Source organism: Sorex fumeus, unplaced genomic scaffold (assembly GCF_029834395.1).
Source record: "Sorex fumeus unplaced genomic scaffold, SorFum_2.1 ptg000064l, whole genome shotgun sequence".
NCBI classification, from domain to species: domain Eukaryota; kingdom Metazoa; phylum Chordata; class Mammalia; order Eulipotyphla; family Soricidae; genus Sorex; species Sorex fumeus.
Genome location: NW_026606121.1, coordinates 6691168 through 6709927, shown reverse-complemented (window position 1 = coordinate 6709927; position 18760 = coordinate 6691168). Strand labels below are relative to the sequence as shown.

The 18760-nt window shown below is 64.9% G+C and overlaps 1 protein-coding gene across 1 annotated transcript; it reads right to left on the bottom strand.

Moving 5' to 3' along the window:
• Positions 1-257: 257 nt before the first annotated feature.
• Positions 258-18366, bottom strand: TP73 (tumor protein p73). The gene is made up of 12 exons (XM_056128401.1): positions 18282-18366; positions 11371-11613; positions 4622-4808; positions 4242-4357; positions 3237-3346; positions 2927-3069; positions 2749-2837; positions 2288-2409; positions 1667-1815; positions 1394-1532; positions 1119-1212; positions 258-597 (listed from the first exon to the last, which is right to left on the bottom strand). Exons 1-12 carry the CDS (start codon positions 18318-18320, stop codon positions 268-270), a joined length of 1761 nt encoding a protein of 586 aa, XP_055984376.1. The 5' UTR covers positions 18321-18366; the 3' UTR covers positions 258-267.
• Positions 18367-18760: the final 394 nt, after the last annotated feature.

Sequence of the window (18760 nt, the reverse complement as noted above, 5' to 3'; positions counted from 1 at the left end):
GGGGGTGGCCAGACCCTCCAGTCCAGCAGAGGGCTCCGGCCTCGGCCAGGGAAGGCCTGCTGCATGGCCGAGGGGGGTGCACCCCACCCGAACGCTGAGTCCTCGAGGGAAGGCAGGAAGGAGCGTGTGAGCGGAGCGATTGGGGCCATCCATGCCACTGTCTGCGGGGCGGATGGGCATCTTCTGGGCCCAGCCCACGGGCCTGGCCCCCCGGAGTTTCTGGCCCAAAGGAAGTGTCTGGGGTGGGGGGGCTGCGGTGCACGCCCCTCAGTGGACTTCGCTCTCCGTGAGTTCCTCCTTGATGGGCTGCTTGCGGGGCCGGCAGTCGGGCAGGTCGAAGCCAAAGTCGGCCCACTCATCAGGCACAGCGGGGCCACGGTTGGGGATGGTGATGGTGTGGCGCACGCGGAAGTGCACGGCCTCCATGACGCGCTGGCGCTGCAGCTCGCCTGAGCTGCCGATGGAGATGGTGGCCGCGTTGCTGCTGGAGCGGATGAGCTGCTGCGCCGCCCCATAGTCGGGGCCCTGCTTCAGGTCCTGCAGGCCCCGCCAGATGGTCATCCGGTACTGGTCCGGGATCTTCAGGGCCCCCAGGTCCTGCGGAGGGCGTTGTTGTTGGAGGTCATCCACTGGCTCCCCCGCCCCAGACCCGACCCTCAGAGACAGAGCGGGCCCCCACATGAGGACTGGCCTGGCCGGGGCCCAGGGATGGGATGCCAGTGGGCTGGGGCCTGGACAGGACACTGGCTGGAGCTAGTGTGGCTGCCAGTCTCCGGATGTGGGCCATTGGCCGCTCTCCTCGATTAATGCAAGGAGAACCGCGGCAGTTGCCTGTGTGTCCAGGAAAGCGATGGCTGTGGGCCAGGCCTTGCTGTCTGGACCTCAGTTTCCCCAGATGAGTGGTGCTGAGCTGGATCAGCCCCAAGACCCCCAGCCTTTGCCCTCCTTACTTCAGTTCAGACTGTAAAAGTCTGCGCCCCTCATCCAGAGATCCTGCCTGCTCTTCCCCCGCTCACCCCCGCCACCATATTTGCAGCTTTGCCTGGAGGCCTGGGTGGGAGGTGGCCTCAGCCCCCAGAGCGGCAGGAGGCGGGAGGGAGAGATGCTCATGGGCATACCTCTATGGTCAGGTTCTGCAGGTGGTAGATGTTCTGTAGCCCCTGGGAGGTGAAGTACTCAATGCAGTTGGGGCACCCCAGTCCATTCAGGAAGCTGCAGTTAGACAGAACCAGCATCAGCCTCTCAGTTCCAGCAACATGGCCCCGCCAGCCCCCACCTCAGGGCCATGAGTGCGTCCAGGGAGCCCCTAGGTCTCTCCCATAACCTCTCGTGCCTCTGTCCAGGCGGACAGGGTGACAGCTCAAGACAGATGCAGGGCCCACAGACCACATACCTGACCAGGCTGGGGTCAGCATGGTAGGGAGGTGGTGGGGTGCAGTGGGACCCCGAGACCATAGTCTGGGAGCTGTGGGCACCGTTCATCTCGCTGTTGGCTGGCAGTGCCTGGCCGTGGTGGGTGAGCATCCCGGCGCCTGTGGGAAGCAGGTCCCACCATCAGGGAGGGGAGGGGAGGGGATGGAGGGTGGTGGTGCCAAGTGGTGAGCAGGGCACCCGAGAGGGGTCAGACTGTGGGGGTCCCTGCCCAGCCCCCTGGCCCACCACTTACCCATGGGACCCAGGCTGGGCCCTGGCGCTGAGCCGTGCGGGGGAGGCTGGCCCACCAGCTGGGTGACAGAGGGCAGCTTGTTCACGCCCCCATGCACTTTGTTCGCTGGGGACAGCACTGGCCCATAGGTCGTGGGCTGCAGATGGCTCCTGAGGGACAGACAGCTGCTTTGGCCACATCACCTCCACCACTGGCCCCACAGTGAGAGGGAGGTAGGCTGGCTGGAGCCCCCCCCCCCCCACCCGCAAGAGAGGCTGTGTGAGCTGGGAAGATCCTGCTTGCCCTCCAGCAGCAGAAATTTGGGGGCGGGAGTGATGGACCTAACCCGAGTAATTAAGAGGCTTTCCAGAGGGAGTACTCCAAGGGGTGCTCCCAGCTATCCCAGCTGGGGGACCCACACTGAGAGGACATGGTTTCTGGTGCCCCCGGGTGGGTGAGCAGAATGGGGTGATCTTGGGAGATCCCCCTCTCCTAGGCCAGAAGGCATGTTGGGAGAGCCCTCCCTCCTGTGGACAAGGAGAGGCTCCTCCCCCAGTGGGCAGGTGAACAGGCTCCTCCCCTGTGGATGGAAAGGCTCCTCCCCCCTGGCGGGCAGGAGGCCCCTCCCAGGGCGGCACTCACGGCCTCTGCAGGAGCTGCTGCTGCTGCCTGTAGGAGTCCACCAGCGGCTGAGGCACCAGCTCCATGAGCTCCAGGCTCTCCTTGACCTTCATCAGGATCTCAAAGTTCTCCCGGCCCCGCACCTGGGCGCACACAGACAGTCTGCCCAACAGCCCCCCACAGCACCCACGGTGAGCACCTGGGTTCCCCCTCTTCTTTCGCCCCGGAGTGGGTCCAAGCACCCACCTTTCACTGCCCCATCTCCAGTGCAGACGGGGTGCTGGGCGGGGGGAGGGGGGCAGGTGCACTAACAGGGACATTAGAATGGGGGCTCATTCCAGAGCTCCAGGAACTGGGTGGGTGCCCACGGAGAAGACCCCGCCCCCCAGAAGACCAGCTCGGTGCTGGGATGTGCCCCGACTCCGGTCAACAGTCTGGCTCTCTCCTTGAGACATGCACCCCCAGGGCCCTGGGCCGCTCACGTGCAGGTAGTACATGTCCTCATCCCCGTGCCGCCTCTTCTTCACGTTGGTGCCGAGCGCAGGAATGGCAGGAGGGCTCTGCTTGAAGGCTGCGCGGGGGAAGGGCCGGTCTGTCCCCTGCACTCTGGACCCAGCAGTGCCCAGGGCGCCCTCCATGCCCGTGCCCGCCCTTGCTCACCGCGCTTGCTGGCGGCCCCGTTCTTGGTGGCGCTCTCGGTCAGCGCCTGCTGCTCCCGGTAATGGTCCTCGTCGGCCTTGCGGTCTCGGCCCGGACAGGCACAGATGCGGCCCTCAAAGGACCTGCGGCCCAGCACCTGCCCACTGTGGGGGCACAGAAGGATTATGCTGGGGATCTTACTGTCCAGCCTGAAACCCTTCCCCAGATTTGCCTCGCTCCTGTCCAACACCTGCCCCTCCCCTGTCCCTCACCAGCCCCTCCCCTCCCTGTTGGCCAGGTCCCCACCACCCCCCCCCGACGCCCCGCTTACTCTCGGGTCTCCAGGGTGATGATGATGAGGATGGGCCTTCGGTTCATGCCCCCCACGCAGCTGCTGTTGCACATGAAGTTGTAGAGGATGGTGGTGAATTCTGTGCCCACCTGCATGCAGGGCAGCAGTGTGAGTGCCAGGGCGCAGCTGTGGCTCCCTCGGACACCTCCTGCCCTTAACACCCTCCTGTGCTTCCCGAGAACCACCTTCCTGCTGCCCTTCAGCCGTGTGTGTCCCCCTCCACCTGCCCATCCGCTGTCCAGCAGCGTGTCCCTCCCTGTTACTGGCCTTATCCTACCAACACTTGTGGCAGGCTGGCTGCCATGGTAAGGGTGGCTCTGGGGCCTGTGCTGCCCCGGATGGACACGGGTATGTTTCGCATGTTGCGGGTGTGTGGTGCATTCCTGGCTAAGGGGACAGCTGGCCAGCAGCCCCTCTCCCAGCCCACATGTCTGGTTCCCAGGAACTCTGGGTTCCTGAGTGGGGTGTCCCAGAACCATGGCGTGGGCTGTGGTGATGGTTGCCTGGTACCGGGTGGGAGGATCCAGACAGTGGACAGAAACAGCCAGGCTTTATGGAGTTGCCTGTGTGACGCATGGTGGCCACCAGAGGGCACACGAGTCCCAGGTTCTTGGTACTGGCAGAGACGCAGGTGCCAATCACACACGCACGCACACATGTGTGCGCATACGCTTGCCAACAGGCATGCTTTGAGAAATAACCTGGGTCAGAACCATCCGTTGCCTCAAGATACTGGCAGACCCCCAATGCAGGGGCTGGATGGGGGGAGGTGGGGTGGGATGGGCAAAGGACAGTCCCCACAGGAGTTGGGGACTCTGAAGCCCAGGAAGCCTCGGGATCCCACCTAACCCAGCCCTGAAGTAGGGAGATTTGTGAGGGTGTTACAGCCACTCCATGGGGGCAGGCATGTGACTCAGAGACAGGACAGAGGTCACCAGTAGCAGTAGCCCTGGGGGTCCCCCACCCTACGGTGACCTGACCTACCTGGGGGGGTTCGTAGGGCACCATGACGCTCTGCCTGCCGGTCACGGGGTCATCCACATACTGGGACAGGTTGTTGCCTTCCACACGGATGAGGTGGCTGGCTGGTGCAGACTGTCCTGCCAGAGGGGACAGCGCTTCGGAGGGAGGCCAGTGGCCACCCTGCGACCTGGTGTATCCCAGCAGGTGGGGACCACATGGCCTGGAACCCGAGAACTTTGTGGCCCATGCACCTGGGTCTCACCAGAACCAGGGGGAATAGGACAGGGCAAATGTTGCCCTACCTGCTGACCCCTTCCCAGCCCTACTAGCAGGGGCAGCCCCCCAGACCTGGTTAGACCCTCCCGTTGGGTGGTGTCCATGTCCCAAGCACTGGCCCTCACCTTCATTGAAGTCCCTTCCGAGCTCGTGGTTGGGGCAGCGTTTCACCACCTCGGTGACATGCTCCGCCTTCTTGTAGACGGGCATGGCACGGATGGCGGTGCCTGGGGGTGGCGGCGTGGACACCTTGATCTGGATGGGGCAGGTCTTGGCAATCTGGCAGTAGAGTTTCTTCAACAGCGGGGAGTACTGGGGGGTGGGAAGCTAGGGTGAGGCCGGTCACATGACTCCCACCTTTGCCCACCAGCAATGCTGGGCTGTCCCTGTGCATGCTTCCTGGCTGTTCTCTGGGTTCTTTCAAAGCGCCACTCAGCAGTGTGTGGCCAGCAGGGCTGGGAGGGTACTGTCAGTGGGCCCAGAGCTTCCTGCCTAAGTTGCAGGAGAGGCACGTTGGTGACCACTCAGTGGATGTGGTCAGTGGAGAGCAGGGGGCCAGAGAGACGGTACGGGGGTTAGACACTTGCCCTGCACACAGCCAGGCCTCACCCAATGCCTGGTACCATATATGGTCCCCCAAACCCTACCAGGGCTCCTTTCTGAGCCCGGCCAGCCGTGACCCCTGAGTCGAAGTAAATGAACTAAAACAAGAACAGGAAGGAGCTGCTGGGGACCCCATCCCTCTGGAAGCGGGGGTCCAGCATGATGCTTGTCTGTGAAAGCCGGGGTGGGGCTTTGCTGGGCTGAGACCAGGGATCTTCCTTGGACTGGGTGCCCCTCAGGGTGGAACTTGGGGTGGGAACCCCCGGGAATGGGGGAATTGGGGCACTAACACAGCCCTGGGAACCCACCTGCTAGGAGATCCCCTAGAGGCCCCTCGATCCTCCTCCCGTGTCGGATTCACTTCCTATCCCCCAGCCCTAGGTGGGGAAAGTGGCCGGGTAGCGTCATGGGGCCCAGCAGATGTTGGGCCTAGAGCCCCGCCCTGCTCCTGGGCTGCCAGGTCATATTTCGGCTGGTCCTCGAGTACAAGTGGAGGAGAGGCAACGATGGGGGTGCAGGAGGGGACCCCATGGCTCTGGGCCTCGCTGGTGGTGTCCTCCATAGACAGGGACCTCAGCAGGACGGGGTCTCCTTTATGCCCCCAGCATGACCCTGGCTGTGCCCGCAGCCTGGTGGCCACAGAAGTGAGGAGCCCAGCAAAGGTGTCCACAAGCCCTCCCCTTCGGTGGAGTGCTGCTGGGGCCTGGACCGTGGGGGACACCCCAGCCCCATGGGCGCCTGCGCAGAACACTTGCTCCCACAGCCCCGCCCCCACCATGGGCTCGGCGCTGTCCCTGGTACCGAAGCCAGAGCTGGGGGCTGGTGTACAGGCAGCAGGGAGCCAGCCGCGCACACGGCCGCGGGGGTCTTCCCAGGCTCTGGAGTGGAGGGGGCCACCCCGCCAGGCCCACTTGCCAAGACTGTCCTTAACTGTGCCCTGGCCGAGGACACACCCACCACTGCCCTCCAGCCTGGCCGGGGCTGGACCTAGTGTGGCCTGGCCGTGTGGGACAGCGGGGGTCCTGTGGCGTGTCAGGTGGTGCCTGAAATACCACAGTCCCAGGACCCGGCTGGGGAGAGGGGCATGTGCCCCCGCCCTCCTGCCTCGCCTTCCCCAGAACCGCTAGATGGATGTGTCTCAACAGATTCGGAGCTGATAAAATCTTATTTATCTTTGGCTGTTGACACGGACCCGCCCAGACTTGCCCGCGCCGGGATGGATGCGGTCGGATCTTTCTGCTCGCGGAAGCTCTGCCCAGACACCGAGCGTGCCCGCCCGTCCCTCCCCTTCTCACCAGCCCCCCGGTCCTCCATGGGCCCCGGCCTGGCTGGGAGGCCTGGCAGGGCTGGCGCGGGGGCGGCGGGCGCGCGGTGGCTGTTAATTTCCTTGCGCCCGCTCGCTCGGCAGCTGGGTGCCGGCTCCGGCAGGTTTGGGCAGGAGGAGCGGGAGGTGATAATGACTTGTCTGTCATTTCCCAGGGACGTGCAGCGTCTTGCAAACCGCAAATACCGTTAACCAGCTTGGGTGAATCTGCTATAAGACACTGGGAAGGCCGCCTTGCGCCCCAACTTCTCTTTTGTAAATGACTTTTAGAGCCACTCTCGCCTGCTTTGTGCGTGCTGGTACTCAGGCCCACTCGCGCCTCACCTGGCTTCCCGACCTGCCAGAGACCCTGAGTCCTTCCCTTCCCGGCTCCTAGACTCCTGGGGCTCAGCCTGTCCTGACCTGGTGTAGGAGATGCTCAGAGCTAGGCTGGTGTCACCAGCGTCGGGGATACTGTCACTCTCGCCTGCCCGCGTCAGGCACCTGGAGAGCAAGAGGGCCCCTCATAGGACCCAGCCGAGCCCACTGGGGCCGACACCCCTTCCCCTTGCAGGCCAGATGCCTGAGAGCAGGTGGCGTAGGGACAGGTGGCCGGGCCCCAGTGACCATCAGGAAGTCAGGGGGAGGGGCTGGCATAGGCACCCCCCCAAGCCAGACCCTGAACAGGGACCCCCCCCCTCCTGGGCCTGTGTGGGGGGAGAGAGAGTTGGGCACGGGTGTGGCACCCTGACGCTCTGTTCTGTCCCATCATCCCGAGTTCACTGCCACCAGCTGTCAGGACCCCCTTGTCCTGGAGAGGCACCTGAACCCCTCTCATCCATTCACCTAAGTGCCCATGGGGTCTGCAGGCTGGAGGGCCCCTCCCACCGGGCTTGTCCTGGACCCAGCCGTGTTGCCGTGTCTCCCTGTACCTGGGGGCAGACAGTCTGTTTCGAGGCTTTGGGGACAGGTCTGGGTTCATGGAGTTGGGGGTCCCCCCAGGGCTGGGTTCCCGTGGGTCCAGGTGTGGGGGTCTCTGTCCTGTGACTGCCCTGGCTGCGTCTCCTGTGGCCTCAGGCTCATGGAGAAAGTACTGGCACGGTCCCAGCCACAGGTTGGAGTCAGGCCGCAAACTGCCTGGCCCTGGGGAGGGCTCGGGGCTTCGGGAGTGTCCAGAGGCCTCTCAGCTACACTGGCGACAGTGGACAGGGGAGGGGGGGACAGCCGTCCCGGCCCTCAGCCCCAGCAGGACCCCTGCCTCTCGCCTCCCCGCCCGCCTGCGAGCACAGCTCCTCACCGAGGTGCCTGCCAGCTTCTCTGGCAGGTAGGAGGCTAGTGCCCAAATGTGTGGGTGGGCACGTGTGGACTGGTGCTCAGTGGGGCGAGGGCGAAGGTCTGCCTGCCCCCAGCCCCCCGGTCTGAAGGCGTGGTGGGAGTTCACATGCCCACCCCACCACATTAGGGTCTTCTCCAACTGGAGCAGGGCCCAGGGAGAGCAGCTCCCCGAGGCATAGAGGAAAGGGGACCCTGGGCCCTTGCTGCTCCCTGCCACCTCCAGGGCCCCCCCCCCCCAGTCCAGCCCTGAGACCCCAGTGTTTGCAAGAAGCAGGGTAGCCTTGGGTCTTGCTGGGGGCTGGGAACTCGACTTTGAGTCTGGACTCAGAGCGAATCTCATAGCAGATCCCACAACACTGGCCACAGGACACCCCTGTTTGGATCCCTGAGGCTCAGTCACCCGCACAATCCCTGGGTCAGTGTCCAAGCCCTAGCCACTGCTGTAGCCCAGGAGGACCCCACGTCCGCACTGCTGAAGAGGGCACTGGCCCATGCCAAGGCAACGCCGTCCCAGAAATCCAGCCTGTCCTGGACACTCATCAGCGAGGGGTGCAGGTCCTAAAGGGTTGGGGGGAGCAGCCTGCCTGTGGTCACCCCAGAGAGCAAGGGTGTCCGGGGTGCAGGACACCTGGGGGTGGGCCCCCTCATACCCATGGGACTCCCTGGGGTCCTCACAGCCTGCCAGGATCAGGGAGCAATTGCTCCTTTGACGATGCCAGGCAGGCACCCAGCTGCACCCACGTGCCTCCCTGCCCCCCAGTCCCTCTGGGGTTCAGAGGGGCTGTTCCGGGGTGCCCCACACCAACACACTTCTCTGGAATCCTTAGAAAAGACTCAGGAGACGGTTCTTCCTGCCACACCCATGGTGCTTGTCCACCTGAGCGCCAGGCCACCAAGCAAGCTGGCCCTGGGGCCACCAACAGGCCCCTCCCTCCACGCACCCAAGTGGCAGGAGGCAGGGGCAGCCCACATGCACCCCTGGGCTGTGGGACCTTGGGGATGTGTCCCAAAGCCCCGGTTCTGTGACCTCCTGGTCAAGGGAAGCCAGCTGGCCGGGACACGGGCATAGGGACATTCCCAGTTGACCTGTGTCCGTGTCCACGATCAGCATGTTAGCTCCGTGCGGCGTAACTGCATAATTGTGTCTGGTGCCAGGAAAGGTATTATTTCCACGTATGCATTCCATAAACTTTTAGGATAACGCAATTGATCCCTCGGTCGTGTTGGGACACCTCCACTATTATATTCCTGCTCACACACCTCCGAGGGGCTGGAAAGTTTTCTCTCAAATCCATCTGCGTTGACTCAGCCGCATTCTCCCGGGGCGGCCAGCCCTGGACAGACAGACCAGGACCAACCCCTCTGCCCCACACTGCCCGCCCTGACCGCTGATCCCCCCGACCCAGCCTTCCTGTCTGACCCGCGGCCCTCTCTTGGCACCCAGAAACCATCAACGACCCTCGCCCCACTGCAGGACCCCCGGGGCCTCATCCCAGTCACACCAGCGTTGCAGGGACAGAGGCCCCGGTAGCCCCCCGCCCTTGGCTAGGCTCTGTCTCTGGGGCCAGCAGGCCTGGACCTGGCCCTTCCCGGCACCTGACCCTGTTCCAAGAGGTCCGGGGAAGATTGGGAAATAGACCCTGTGCAGAGTCTCACCGTGCAGAGCCCCCTGCCCCCAGTGCTGTCTCAGACTCTTCCATCTTCCCTGTCCTCCGTCCACCTAACCCCCCCATCTGTCCCGGCCCTCGTTCCATCTCAGATTTTTCTCTGGCTGCAGCTGGAACCCCCTCCCCTGCTGACCCTCTAAATCCTGGACAGCAACCTGGGGACACCTGCAGGTGTGTGCGCACATGTGTGTGCATGCATGTTTGTGAGCTTGCATATAGGACGTGGACACATGTGTGCATGTGGTGCCGTGCCTGTGTCTGTGCCTGCACTGTGTCCCGAACGTGCTGTGCGCGGTGGGTGACAGAGGGAAGGCAGAGGACTGCGGGTAGGGGCTGCGGGGGATGTGGTCGGGCGAGCGCAGGCCCAAGGCCCATTAACAGCTGCGGTCACCGGGGCTGGCGAGAGGCTTGTCCTGAGCGAGACAGAGGAGGTGGATGGTCTGGAATCGCATGTGAGAAAGATGGGAATTATCTACCAGTTACCAGCAGGCTGGCCTGGTGGGGGTCGCACACAGCGAGTCTCAGGGGTCCAGTAACAAGCCCAGGCAGCAGCCGCACAGCTGGACCCCAGAGCTGGGAGCTGAGGTTGACCCCACCCCCACCCCTGGCAGGGCAGGAAGCCTGCAGGGGGCTGCTCCGGCAACAGGCGCCAAAGACTCATTCCCAGTGTTTGCTTCCCCCACCCGAGCCCCCCACACACTGCTGAGGGGACACACATACACACACACACGCACGCACACACACATGCACACACTCCTGCTGTCCCCATGGGCTCCACACAGGCAGGAGGCAGCTCCTAGGAGCTGCAGGGGCACGGGCAGAGCAGAGCCCTCCTTGCCCCACGATATGGCAGGGTGGGGTGTTTCCATCTTGGGCAGACCACCCCAGGAGACCCCCTGAGGGGCACTAGCACGGGGGCAGGGGTGGGGAGGGCTGAGGGCCCATGTCTCTCTTCCTGGGGGGCAGTTCTCCTCCGGAGGTGCCGCCAGCCCCTCATGCAGCGGCCGAGCTGCCCAGCAGTCTCAGACAGAAGAAGTGGGGACAGAACTTGGACCCCGGGCCTGACCACTGTGGGGGGCCACGGCGGGTGTCCTTCCCTGGGGTGTGCAAGCTGTTGTACAGTTGTACTGTCAGGAAGAGCAAGACACACGGGGCGTGGAATGTATGACCCCCCTGTCAGCAGCCAGGAAAGCCGGACTGTGGTCTGACAGGTCAGGCCCGCCTACTCAGGGAGCCCCAAGGACCCACAGATGCCCCAAGGCTACCTGCGTCCCGCCCACCTCCAGCCCCCAAAGGAGCGTGGGAAAACCGCAGCTCTGCTAGCCAGCCGGACTTAAAGGGGCAGAGCCCAGGCTCCGGGCACTGTTAGGAGGTGGGGGCTGGTGATGACGGGCCTGCTCTGTGGGGGGTGCTCATCCCTGATGTCTGGACTCAGTGGGTCGGAACTCGAAGTCCCATGCCAGCATCCCACCTGAGCACCAGCGCCGCCCCCATCCAGTCCTGTCCTGACTGTAGGCTGGCAGACAGTCCTGGTGTCAGAGCCCTGGGCACTCCCGGGCACTCGAAAGTGCTTCCAGGGGCCAGTCTGTGGGCTCCATCCCTCACCGCTCAGCCCAGCTGAGAACAGGCAGAGACAGTCCCCTGGACACCCAGCCACGCTGATCCCCGCTTGCCGAGAGCCCCCTGGGTCCTGTCACCCCCCCCCCCCGTCCCACACCACTGTCCCCCGAAGTAGAGCCCCACCAAGCACAGGGTCCCTGAGACCACAGCTGGGCATGAGGCTGACCAGCTCAGGCTACCCATCTGCCCCTGCCTGTCTGAAGGGTGGGCGTGCCCAGACTGTCCCCCCACTGCTCGCCAAGCCTCCCGCCGGCCAGGTGAAACCTTGCGCTCCACAGCCCTGGCCCTGATGCACCCCTGGCCACTCGACGCAGCCCTCGCCCCCCAGATGTGCCCCAGCACTCACCGTCCAGGTGGCCGACTTGGCCGTGCTGGATTGCTGGAAGGTGACCTCGAAGTGGTGGGGGCCGGGGTAGTCGGCGTTGGACGGGATGACGGGCGCGGGCGACATGGTGTCGAAGGTGGAGCTGGGCTGCGCGTAGGGCGAGTGGGTGGGCACGCTGGCCGCGTGCTCCGGGGTGTAGGGGCTGGCCGAGGCCGCGCGGCTGCTCATCTGGTCCATGGTGCTGCTCAGCAAATCGAACTGGGACTGGCGGGGAGGGCGGGCGCGTCAGGGGGCTGGGGCAGGTGTCCTGTTACAGGAGCCTTAAAGGGCCCGGCCCCGCCCGGCAGGCCACCGCCTGTGTGGGAGCCTCTGACACCTTCACCTGCCTGTCAGGGAGTGGGTGCCCACTGCAGCTGGGACAAGTGTGGGAGACCCGGCCGGGGTCCTCCAGTTCCGAGGCAGGGGCTCCGGGTGTGCAAGGCTTAGTGAGCCTGCCCCACCTGAAGGTCCCCGGGCCGCTCTCCTGCCCCTCCCCCAGGGAGGGTGTGGCCCTTTCCTCGCCCCCATGCCCTTCAGTGAGTGCAGAAGGCGGGGTGCCGTGGAAGCTGCTGTGGGGGGGGGCTTCAGGCTGCGGTGTCCATCATGCAGCTCCCTCACCCAGCCTGCCCCCCTGCCCTAACAGATGAGGAAACTGAGGCACTGGGGGGTGTGGCTTGCTCCTGTGGAGGCTCCCAGTCTGGGGTGCCCTGGGAGTGTGTACCAGTAGGCAGATGTCTTGGGGCCCCCCGGGAGGGCTGGGGACAGGAGCACCCTTTCACCAGCCTGTCTTCCTCCCACTGTCTTAGGGGGTTCACTGCTCTTGGGGGCCAGGAGAGCCAGCCCGTGCTGTCCCTGAGAAAGAACAGGGCTGGGGCACAGGGGATTATGGCACTGTCCCCCAGCTTTGCTCCCAGTGGGCAGACAGGCTGAGTGACCAGCCCTTGGAGGATGCCCAGAGCCATGGGTGTGGTAGCCATGGGACCCCCCAATTCGCTGTTCAGGGATTCCCCTGCCACACACACAAGACACGGCCCAGGGTGATGCGGTCCTCAGGTGACAAGTGTCTCCATGTCACTAGCCTATGACTACTGCCGGATGTCCAGGTCAGGTGAGTGGGAGTGGCGACCCATGAGCTGTTGTTAGGATGGAACCAGCCTCCGAGACTGGGACACACCTGCCACTCTGTACCCCGAGAGTTGTGGGTATCAGCACCGTGATGCGACCTCCCTGGCGCCCAGTTGGGACAGACACAGCACCTCTGGGGAGGGCAATGGCCAAGCCCTACGGTCCCGGTCCCGCTGCAGCAAGATGGTCAGTAGAACCCCATACGCAGGCAGACAGATGGTGCAGGACCGTGGCCAGGGTGAGGCCAGAGCATGCTGCTTCCACCTGTTTCACCCTGTTCAATTGTGTCACCTAGAAAATGCAGCGACTCATGTGGCCGATTCCTTCTGTGTCAGTTCCCTCCCGGGGCATGGGAGCGGGGCACACGTTCCTTGGGACGCGTGTGGGGGCACAGATGGTGGGGGATGGGGGTGCTAAAGAGGGATGAATGGCGGATGGTAGACAGAGGTGGGTGGACAGATGAGGGACAGACACATGGTCATGGGGGGGACAGATGGACACATGGGAGACAGATGGACAGATGGGGGATATGCAGACGAACAGACACAGGGACAAATGGACGGACGGGTAGGCAGGTAGATGGTTGAGGGAGTGGGTGGTGGGTGCTGGATGGGGGTGGGGCTGGAGTAGCTGGTGGTGGATGGTGTTGGGTGAGGGAGCAAACGGCCCCGCTCACTACAGAAGAGACTGTGAGGGGCTGGAGCAATAGCACAGCAGGTAGGGCGTTTGCCTTGCACGTGGCCGACCTGGATTCCCAGCATCCCATATGGTCCCCTGAGCACTGCCAGGAGTGATTCCTGAGTGCAGAGCCAGGAGTAACCCCTGTGCATCGCTAGGTGTGACCCCAAAAGAAAAGACTGCGAGTCCCGAAGTGGGGGCCCCCTGGCCTCGGAATGCCTCTCCCGGTGACGGGGTCTCCTGAGGCTGGCTGCCACCCCAGGCAGGCCTCCCCCTGGCCACAGCTCCTGCTCTGAGCGCAGAGCAGCCGGCAGCCCTGCGCGCGAGGTGCTGTTCAGATTTTAACTTGTCCACATTCTTGCAGGCGCATAGTGGGTGCCAGGGGATGAGTCAGGGAACCAGGGTGCGCTGATAGGATCTGAGGCGCAGCCCCACAGGCACAGGGGGACCGAGCTCAGCAGGCGGTCGCAGCGACCTTCTGCGCTGTCCCCCATGGGTTGAGGGACCTCAGGGCCCATGCGAAGTCCTGGGGCAGGGAGGGCAGCAGGGCCTCTGCCTCAGTGGACGCTGCTGCCCACCCCCACTTCCTGCGGTGTGCAGGGCGCTGTGTTGGCCCCCACCAGCCCCCCCCATGTGACAGATCTTCCCGTCAGCCTCACTGGGCTTGCGCTGTCGGAACCCCGGGAATGACCGTGTGCTCTGCCTGACCCCGGTGTTCTCCGAACCCCTCCCTGGGCGGCCAGGCTCACTGCATGCCCAGGCCCAGCCCAGGAGCCTGAACCCCTGCAGGCCAGACGGTGGCAGAGGCCGGTGTGGGGGTCTTGGAAGAGGGTGGGGTCCTGCCCAAGCTGAGGCCCGGAAGCAGGGGGGGACCCGCTTGGCAGCAGGGAGGGACGCGGGCAGAAGCAGGACTTTTTCAGTTTGTTTTGCTTTCAGGAAGAGCTCCCAAGAGGGTTGATCGGACACGCCCGGCCCCAGGCAGCCCACATGTGCCCACATGTGCCCACATGTGCCGGAGCTCCGGGGCCTGACCCAGGCAGGCAGCAGGCAGCCAGGGTGGCCTCCCGGCGGGAGTGACGGCCCGGGCAACCCCCTCCCCTGGGAGCTGCCTGGCCTCGTTCTCCAGAACCCAGGGGACACCCGCCCTGTCTCCCAGCAGGCCTCAGGTGCAGACTGCTGCCCAGCTGAGGGGAGCTCATCGGCCTGAATGCTGGAGGTCGTGGTGGGGGGTCTGCACAGTGCCCGGAACACCACTCCAAGCTGCTGCAGCTGACCTATGGAGAAGGGCCCTGAGGGTCAGAGGTCACCTGGTCCCCTCTCCCGGCTGGCCAGGTGGGACTCACACCCAGCCCAGAGTTCCTGCAACCTGTGGGGAGCCTCCTGGCTCCCCGGCAGATTGTGGTCCCCTAGAGCCCCCCTCTGGGAATAGTGGGCTCCCCTGTGCAGACCACCTCCTCCCAGCAGCCTCCCAGGCCTGCCCCAGGTGTCCCCATGTTCTGGGCTGCCTCCCTACCTCCCCCCGGCCTTCACCAACAGATGCACACCTGTGCACTGGGCCCCGCATCCCTCACCTTCCGACAGCAGCTCCCCACTTCCCTGGTCTGTCCTTGGAGAGAGCCTGCAGCCAGCCCCCCATCTCCCACACGCGCCATGAGGGTGCGAACCCGCCCATGCCAGAGATTGAGGCGCCTGTGCCGCCCTCTCTGCTCACTGCACGGGGCAGAGGCGGGGCTGGGGGGCGCCCAGTTGGTGACAGCGGAGAGGAAATAAGCGTCTTGGCTGCACGCTCCCACCATGCTTTTCCTGAGGCCAGGGCTGCCGGCCCCACCACCATCACCTTGCCCAGCACCATGGCCCGCCTGTGCCCTTTCCTCTCTCTAGTGCTACTTCAGTGTCCCAGAGAATGTTCTGGAAAGCTCTCACTGGATGTACCATGCACCCCCGCCCCCATGCAGCAGGGACAGACGTACAGGAGTGCTGTGGCAGACAGCAGGAAGGAGAAGGAGCTCCAAGCCAGGGGATACCCAACTCTCAACACCCAGCTGTCCAGTGAGGGGCCTGTTGGCTTGGGAGGGAAGCTTCTAGAATCCCAGCTGCCCCCAGGAGGGCATCACTTCTCTGTGTTCCCAGCCCTTGGCACTTTCCTTCCATGTCCTCATGACCCCTCATCTGAGGGAAAAGGGGCCAGTCCCAGCGGGGACCTCAGGGAGGCTGAGAGTTCCCTAAGGAGATGCTGTACCCCGCTGCAGCCCCATCCCTGTCCCCTCCATGGGCCTGCAGAGATGTGTTCATTGGGCCCCCAACTCAGTGCTGAGCTCCTTAGGGGTCTGCTGTAGCCCCGCCTGGATGACCACAAGCTTTCCACACTCCCCCCCCCCAACCCACACTCCCTCTCCTGGGTACTCTGAGAGCCCACCCCACGGTGGGGGCCTTGGTTACCATTCTGTCTGGGCACCCAGCGCCCCTCCTGTTAGTCGGGCAGGACAAGCTCCCTGTGGGAAAAGGGGTGAAGGCCACCAGCCCGGGTTTCCCGAAGGACATGCATGGGACCCCCTGCGGGGTGCAGGTGTGCATCTGACGCTAACACGCAGTGTATGGGAGCCCCCCGAGGGCAGCCCAGCACTGCCCAGGCCGGCCAGCGGGTGTCCAGCAGGGAGTGATGGAGTGAGTCCGCTCATGGCATCGGGCAGGTCCGGGCCTGGCGCGGCCTCACCCAGAGGAAGCAAGCACCGAGCACCGTGCCGGCGAGCCCTCCGTCCCGCTGGTATTCCCCGCGGTATCTGCGCGGCTGTGATTAAACGGATGGAAATGCCGACAAGCTCCGACATGCGCCGGCAACTCCTGCCCCTGCAAATATGCGCCTCACACTCACCCGCACAGCCGGGCCTTGCCCAATCTGACGCGGGGCCGTGTGGAACTTTCCGCACCTTGGGGTCCAGGCGTGTGTGTGCAGGGCTGTGAGGCTGGCTGCCACCTGCACACTGGCTGCCCGCACACACCGAGGGGACAGAGCCGGCACAGGCGGCGCTAGGGGACAGGCCTGCCCCTCCTCCACAGCACCATTGGCCCCTTGTCCCCTACCGGCCCCAGAGCTTGGCCTAGGCGCACCCTGCCCCCCCCCACCCCGTGGTCTGTCCCCCCGCAGAGGCTGACCTGGCGGTGCAGTGGGCCCCGGATGGTGGAGGAAAAGCCCGCAGGGAGGCTGGGGTCCAAGCAGGAGCCCCAGGCCCAGACAGCCCCAAGGCAGGGACACCTTGGGGACACACAGACAGCGTCGGTGGCTCCCAGCTCATGTGTACCCCAAACTCCAGCGTATCACCCCACATTCCCCTGTGGTGGCTCATCGGGGGGCACTGTGCATCCAGGGTCTCGGGTGGAAAGCTGGGACACTGTGAACCCTGAGGTCCAGCAGCCCCGCCTGCCTGCCCTGCGCCTCTCCAGGGCCGCGCCCCCTTGCTGCCCTCCTGTGGCCGCTCTCTGCACTGCAGCTGCATCCTGGCTTCTGGGCATTGCCCGATGCCCCATGCCTGCCACCGGCTTTCCTGTGGCACCTCCCGCTCCGGACACAGGTATCCTTGCTGCCTTCCTACCTGTGTATGTGGATGGACAGAGGGAGAGCCCAGCCCAGCCTCTCCAGATCCCCCTTATGCATGGAGCTGGGGGTGGGGTGACACCTGGGTGGAGCCCACAGATGCCAGAGAGCTGCCCCCAGCATCCCTGGACCCCATGCTGCGCTGAGACACTGGCCAGAGCTCAGGCGGGGGGAGCCCGGCTCCAGGACAGCCCAGTTGATGACCCAGAGCTGATCTTCCTCAGGGGGTGCGACCCCCATTCGCTCGGTGCTCAACCAGCATCTCCCAGGCCCCTGCTCTGGGCCCCCCGGCTTGTCTCTGGGAAGCATGTCTGGGTCTCCCTCGAGCAGAACAAAGGCTGAAGCTTCACATCAAGACCCACTCGCCCCCCTCCCCCAGCAGCACCCGCACCCCTGCACAGACCATCGCTGCCAGCCTAATGCCAGCTTTACAGTACCCTGGTGCTGTGTTCCCGGGCACTGCACTGCCTCCTCTGACTTGCTCCCGCCACCTGAGGGCCCTCGGTCCTGTGCGCATTGCCTGGAGTCAGGCTGGAGCTCCCCCCATCCCGGGACCCCCATCTGTGGACACACGAATCTCAGAGAGACATCTGGTGCCGGGGTGCACGGAGCCACCCCCCTCAGACCCTGGGACACGGGCAGGTGTCCACTTTCAGACCTGGGCACAGGGACACTGCACACAGCTGCTCATGACCATGGATGCCTCTGTCTGCATGGGGCGAACCTACACACACCCCTGGACACCACACGCGCCCCTGGATACCACACACGCCCCCGGACACCCACATGCCCACACGACTGAAGTCCCAGTTGTGCACACCCAATCCTGAATACGTGTATTTACACTCATGTGTGTGTGCACACCTCCCCCACACAGGTGTACATGCACCTCTGCCCCCCCGCACACACAGGCACCCCCACCCCCACACACAGGTGCACACGCACCCCTGCCCCGTCCCCATACACACCCATACCCTGCCCCTACCTACTCAGGCGCTACACACCCCTGCTACATTTCCGAGCACACACAGGTGCGCACTCCCCCCACCCCTTGCCCGGCTGCGAGCATCCTGACACCTGCCAGCGCTCCAGCAGCCTCGGCCTCACAGAGAATGAGTGGCCTGAGCAGCTGTGGCTTCCTGGACCTGCTCATGTAGGGGTGCAGCCAGACCAAGGCTCGCTGCAAGGTGCTCTGTCTGTCCTTGTCCCACCCTGCCCTGTGGGAGTCCTGGGGAACAACCACTTCCCAGCCCTGAGGCGAGAGCCCCCAGGGACCCTGAGCACTGGGCAGGGAGCAGGGTGAGGCTGCCCCAAAGACACCCACCCTTCCCCCAGTGCCAGGTCCTGCCCCCAAGGGGTGCTACCCCTGGCTGGCCCAGGCGTGCAGTGCCCATATCTGCCCCGCTCACTGCGCCACGGCGGGCGTCCAGACTGGCATCCACAGGCAACGCATCCCCAGCCGTGGGGACCAATGTCCCCCATGCACGCGGCCACCTACCGTGGAGAAGCGCTGTGTGGGGTCACTCACGTACAGCATGGTGGCGTGCCGCGGGGCGAGGCATGGGTCTGGGTGGCCCGGGGACGAGGGCCGAGGCCAGGCCAGCGGGCAGGGGTGCCCGGGAGAGGCGCGGGCGCCGCGGATGCTCCCGCACGTGTGCCGCTGCCTGGCGCTTTCCCCAGCTCGGTCCTGCGCCTGCTTCTAACAACAAAACGCGCCCCCCCTCCCGCCCCTCCTGCCTGCTCTGCGGCGCCGGGCACGCCTCAGCTTGCCCGCGGCTGTACCGGCCGCAGCGCCACCGCCTGGGGAGGGGGCAGTGCCCGCCCCAGGCACAGCTCCACCCGCTTCTCCTCCAGGTCCCCAGTGGGCTCGGGGGCCACGCAGGCTCTCGAGCCATCCGCAGGCCAGGCCACTCCCAACGGGGTCCCAGTGGGGCCCAAGGTGGGCAGAGTGCCTGGAAGGGTGGCGGTGCCAACCCC

Excerpts from the sequence above, each read along its gene's own strand:
- TP73 (XM_056128401.1), bottom strand. The coding sequence starts at position 18,320 with ATGCTGTACGTGAGTGACCCCACACAGCGCTTCTCCACG. Across the intron at positions 2,410-2,748 it reads AGGACATGTACTACCTGCAC|GTGCGGGGCCGGGAGAACTT; the intron begins GTGAGCGGCCCA and ends GTGTGCGCCCAG. Across the intron at positions 1,213-1,393 it reads GCTGACCCCAGCCTGGTCAG|CTTCCTGAATGGACTGGGGT; the intron begins GTATGTGGTCTG and ends GTCTAACTGCAG.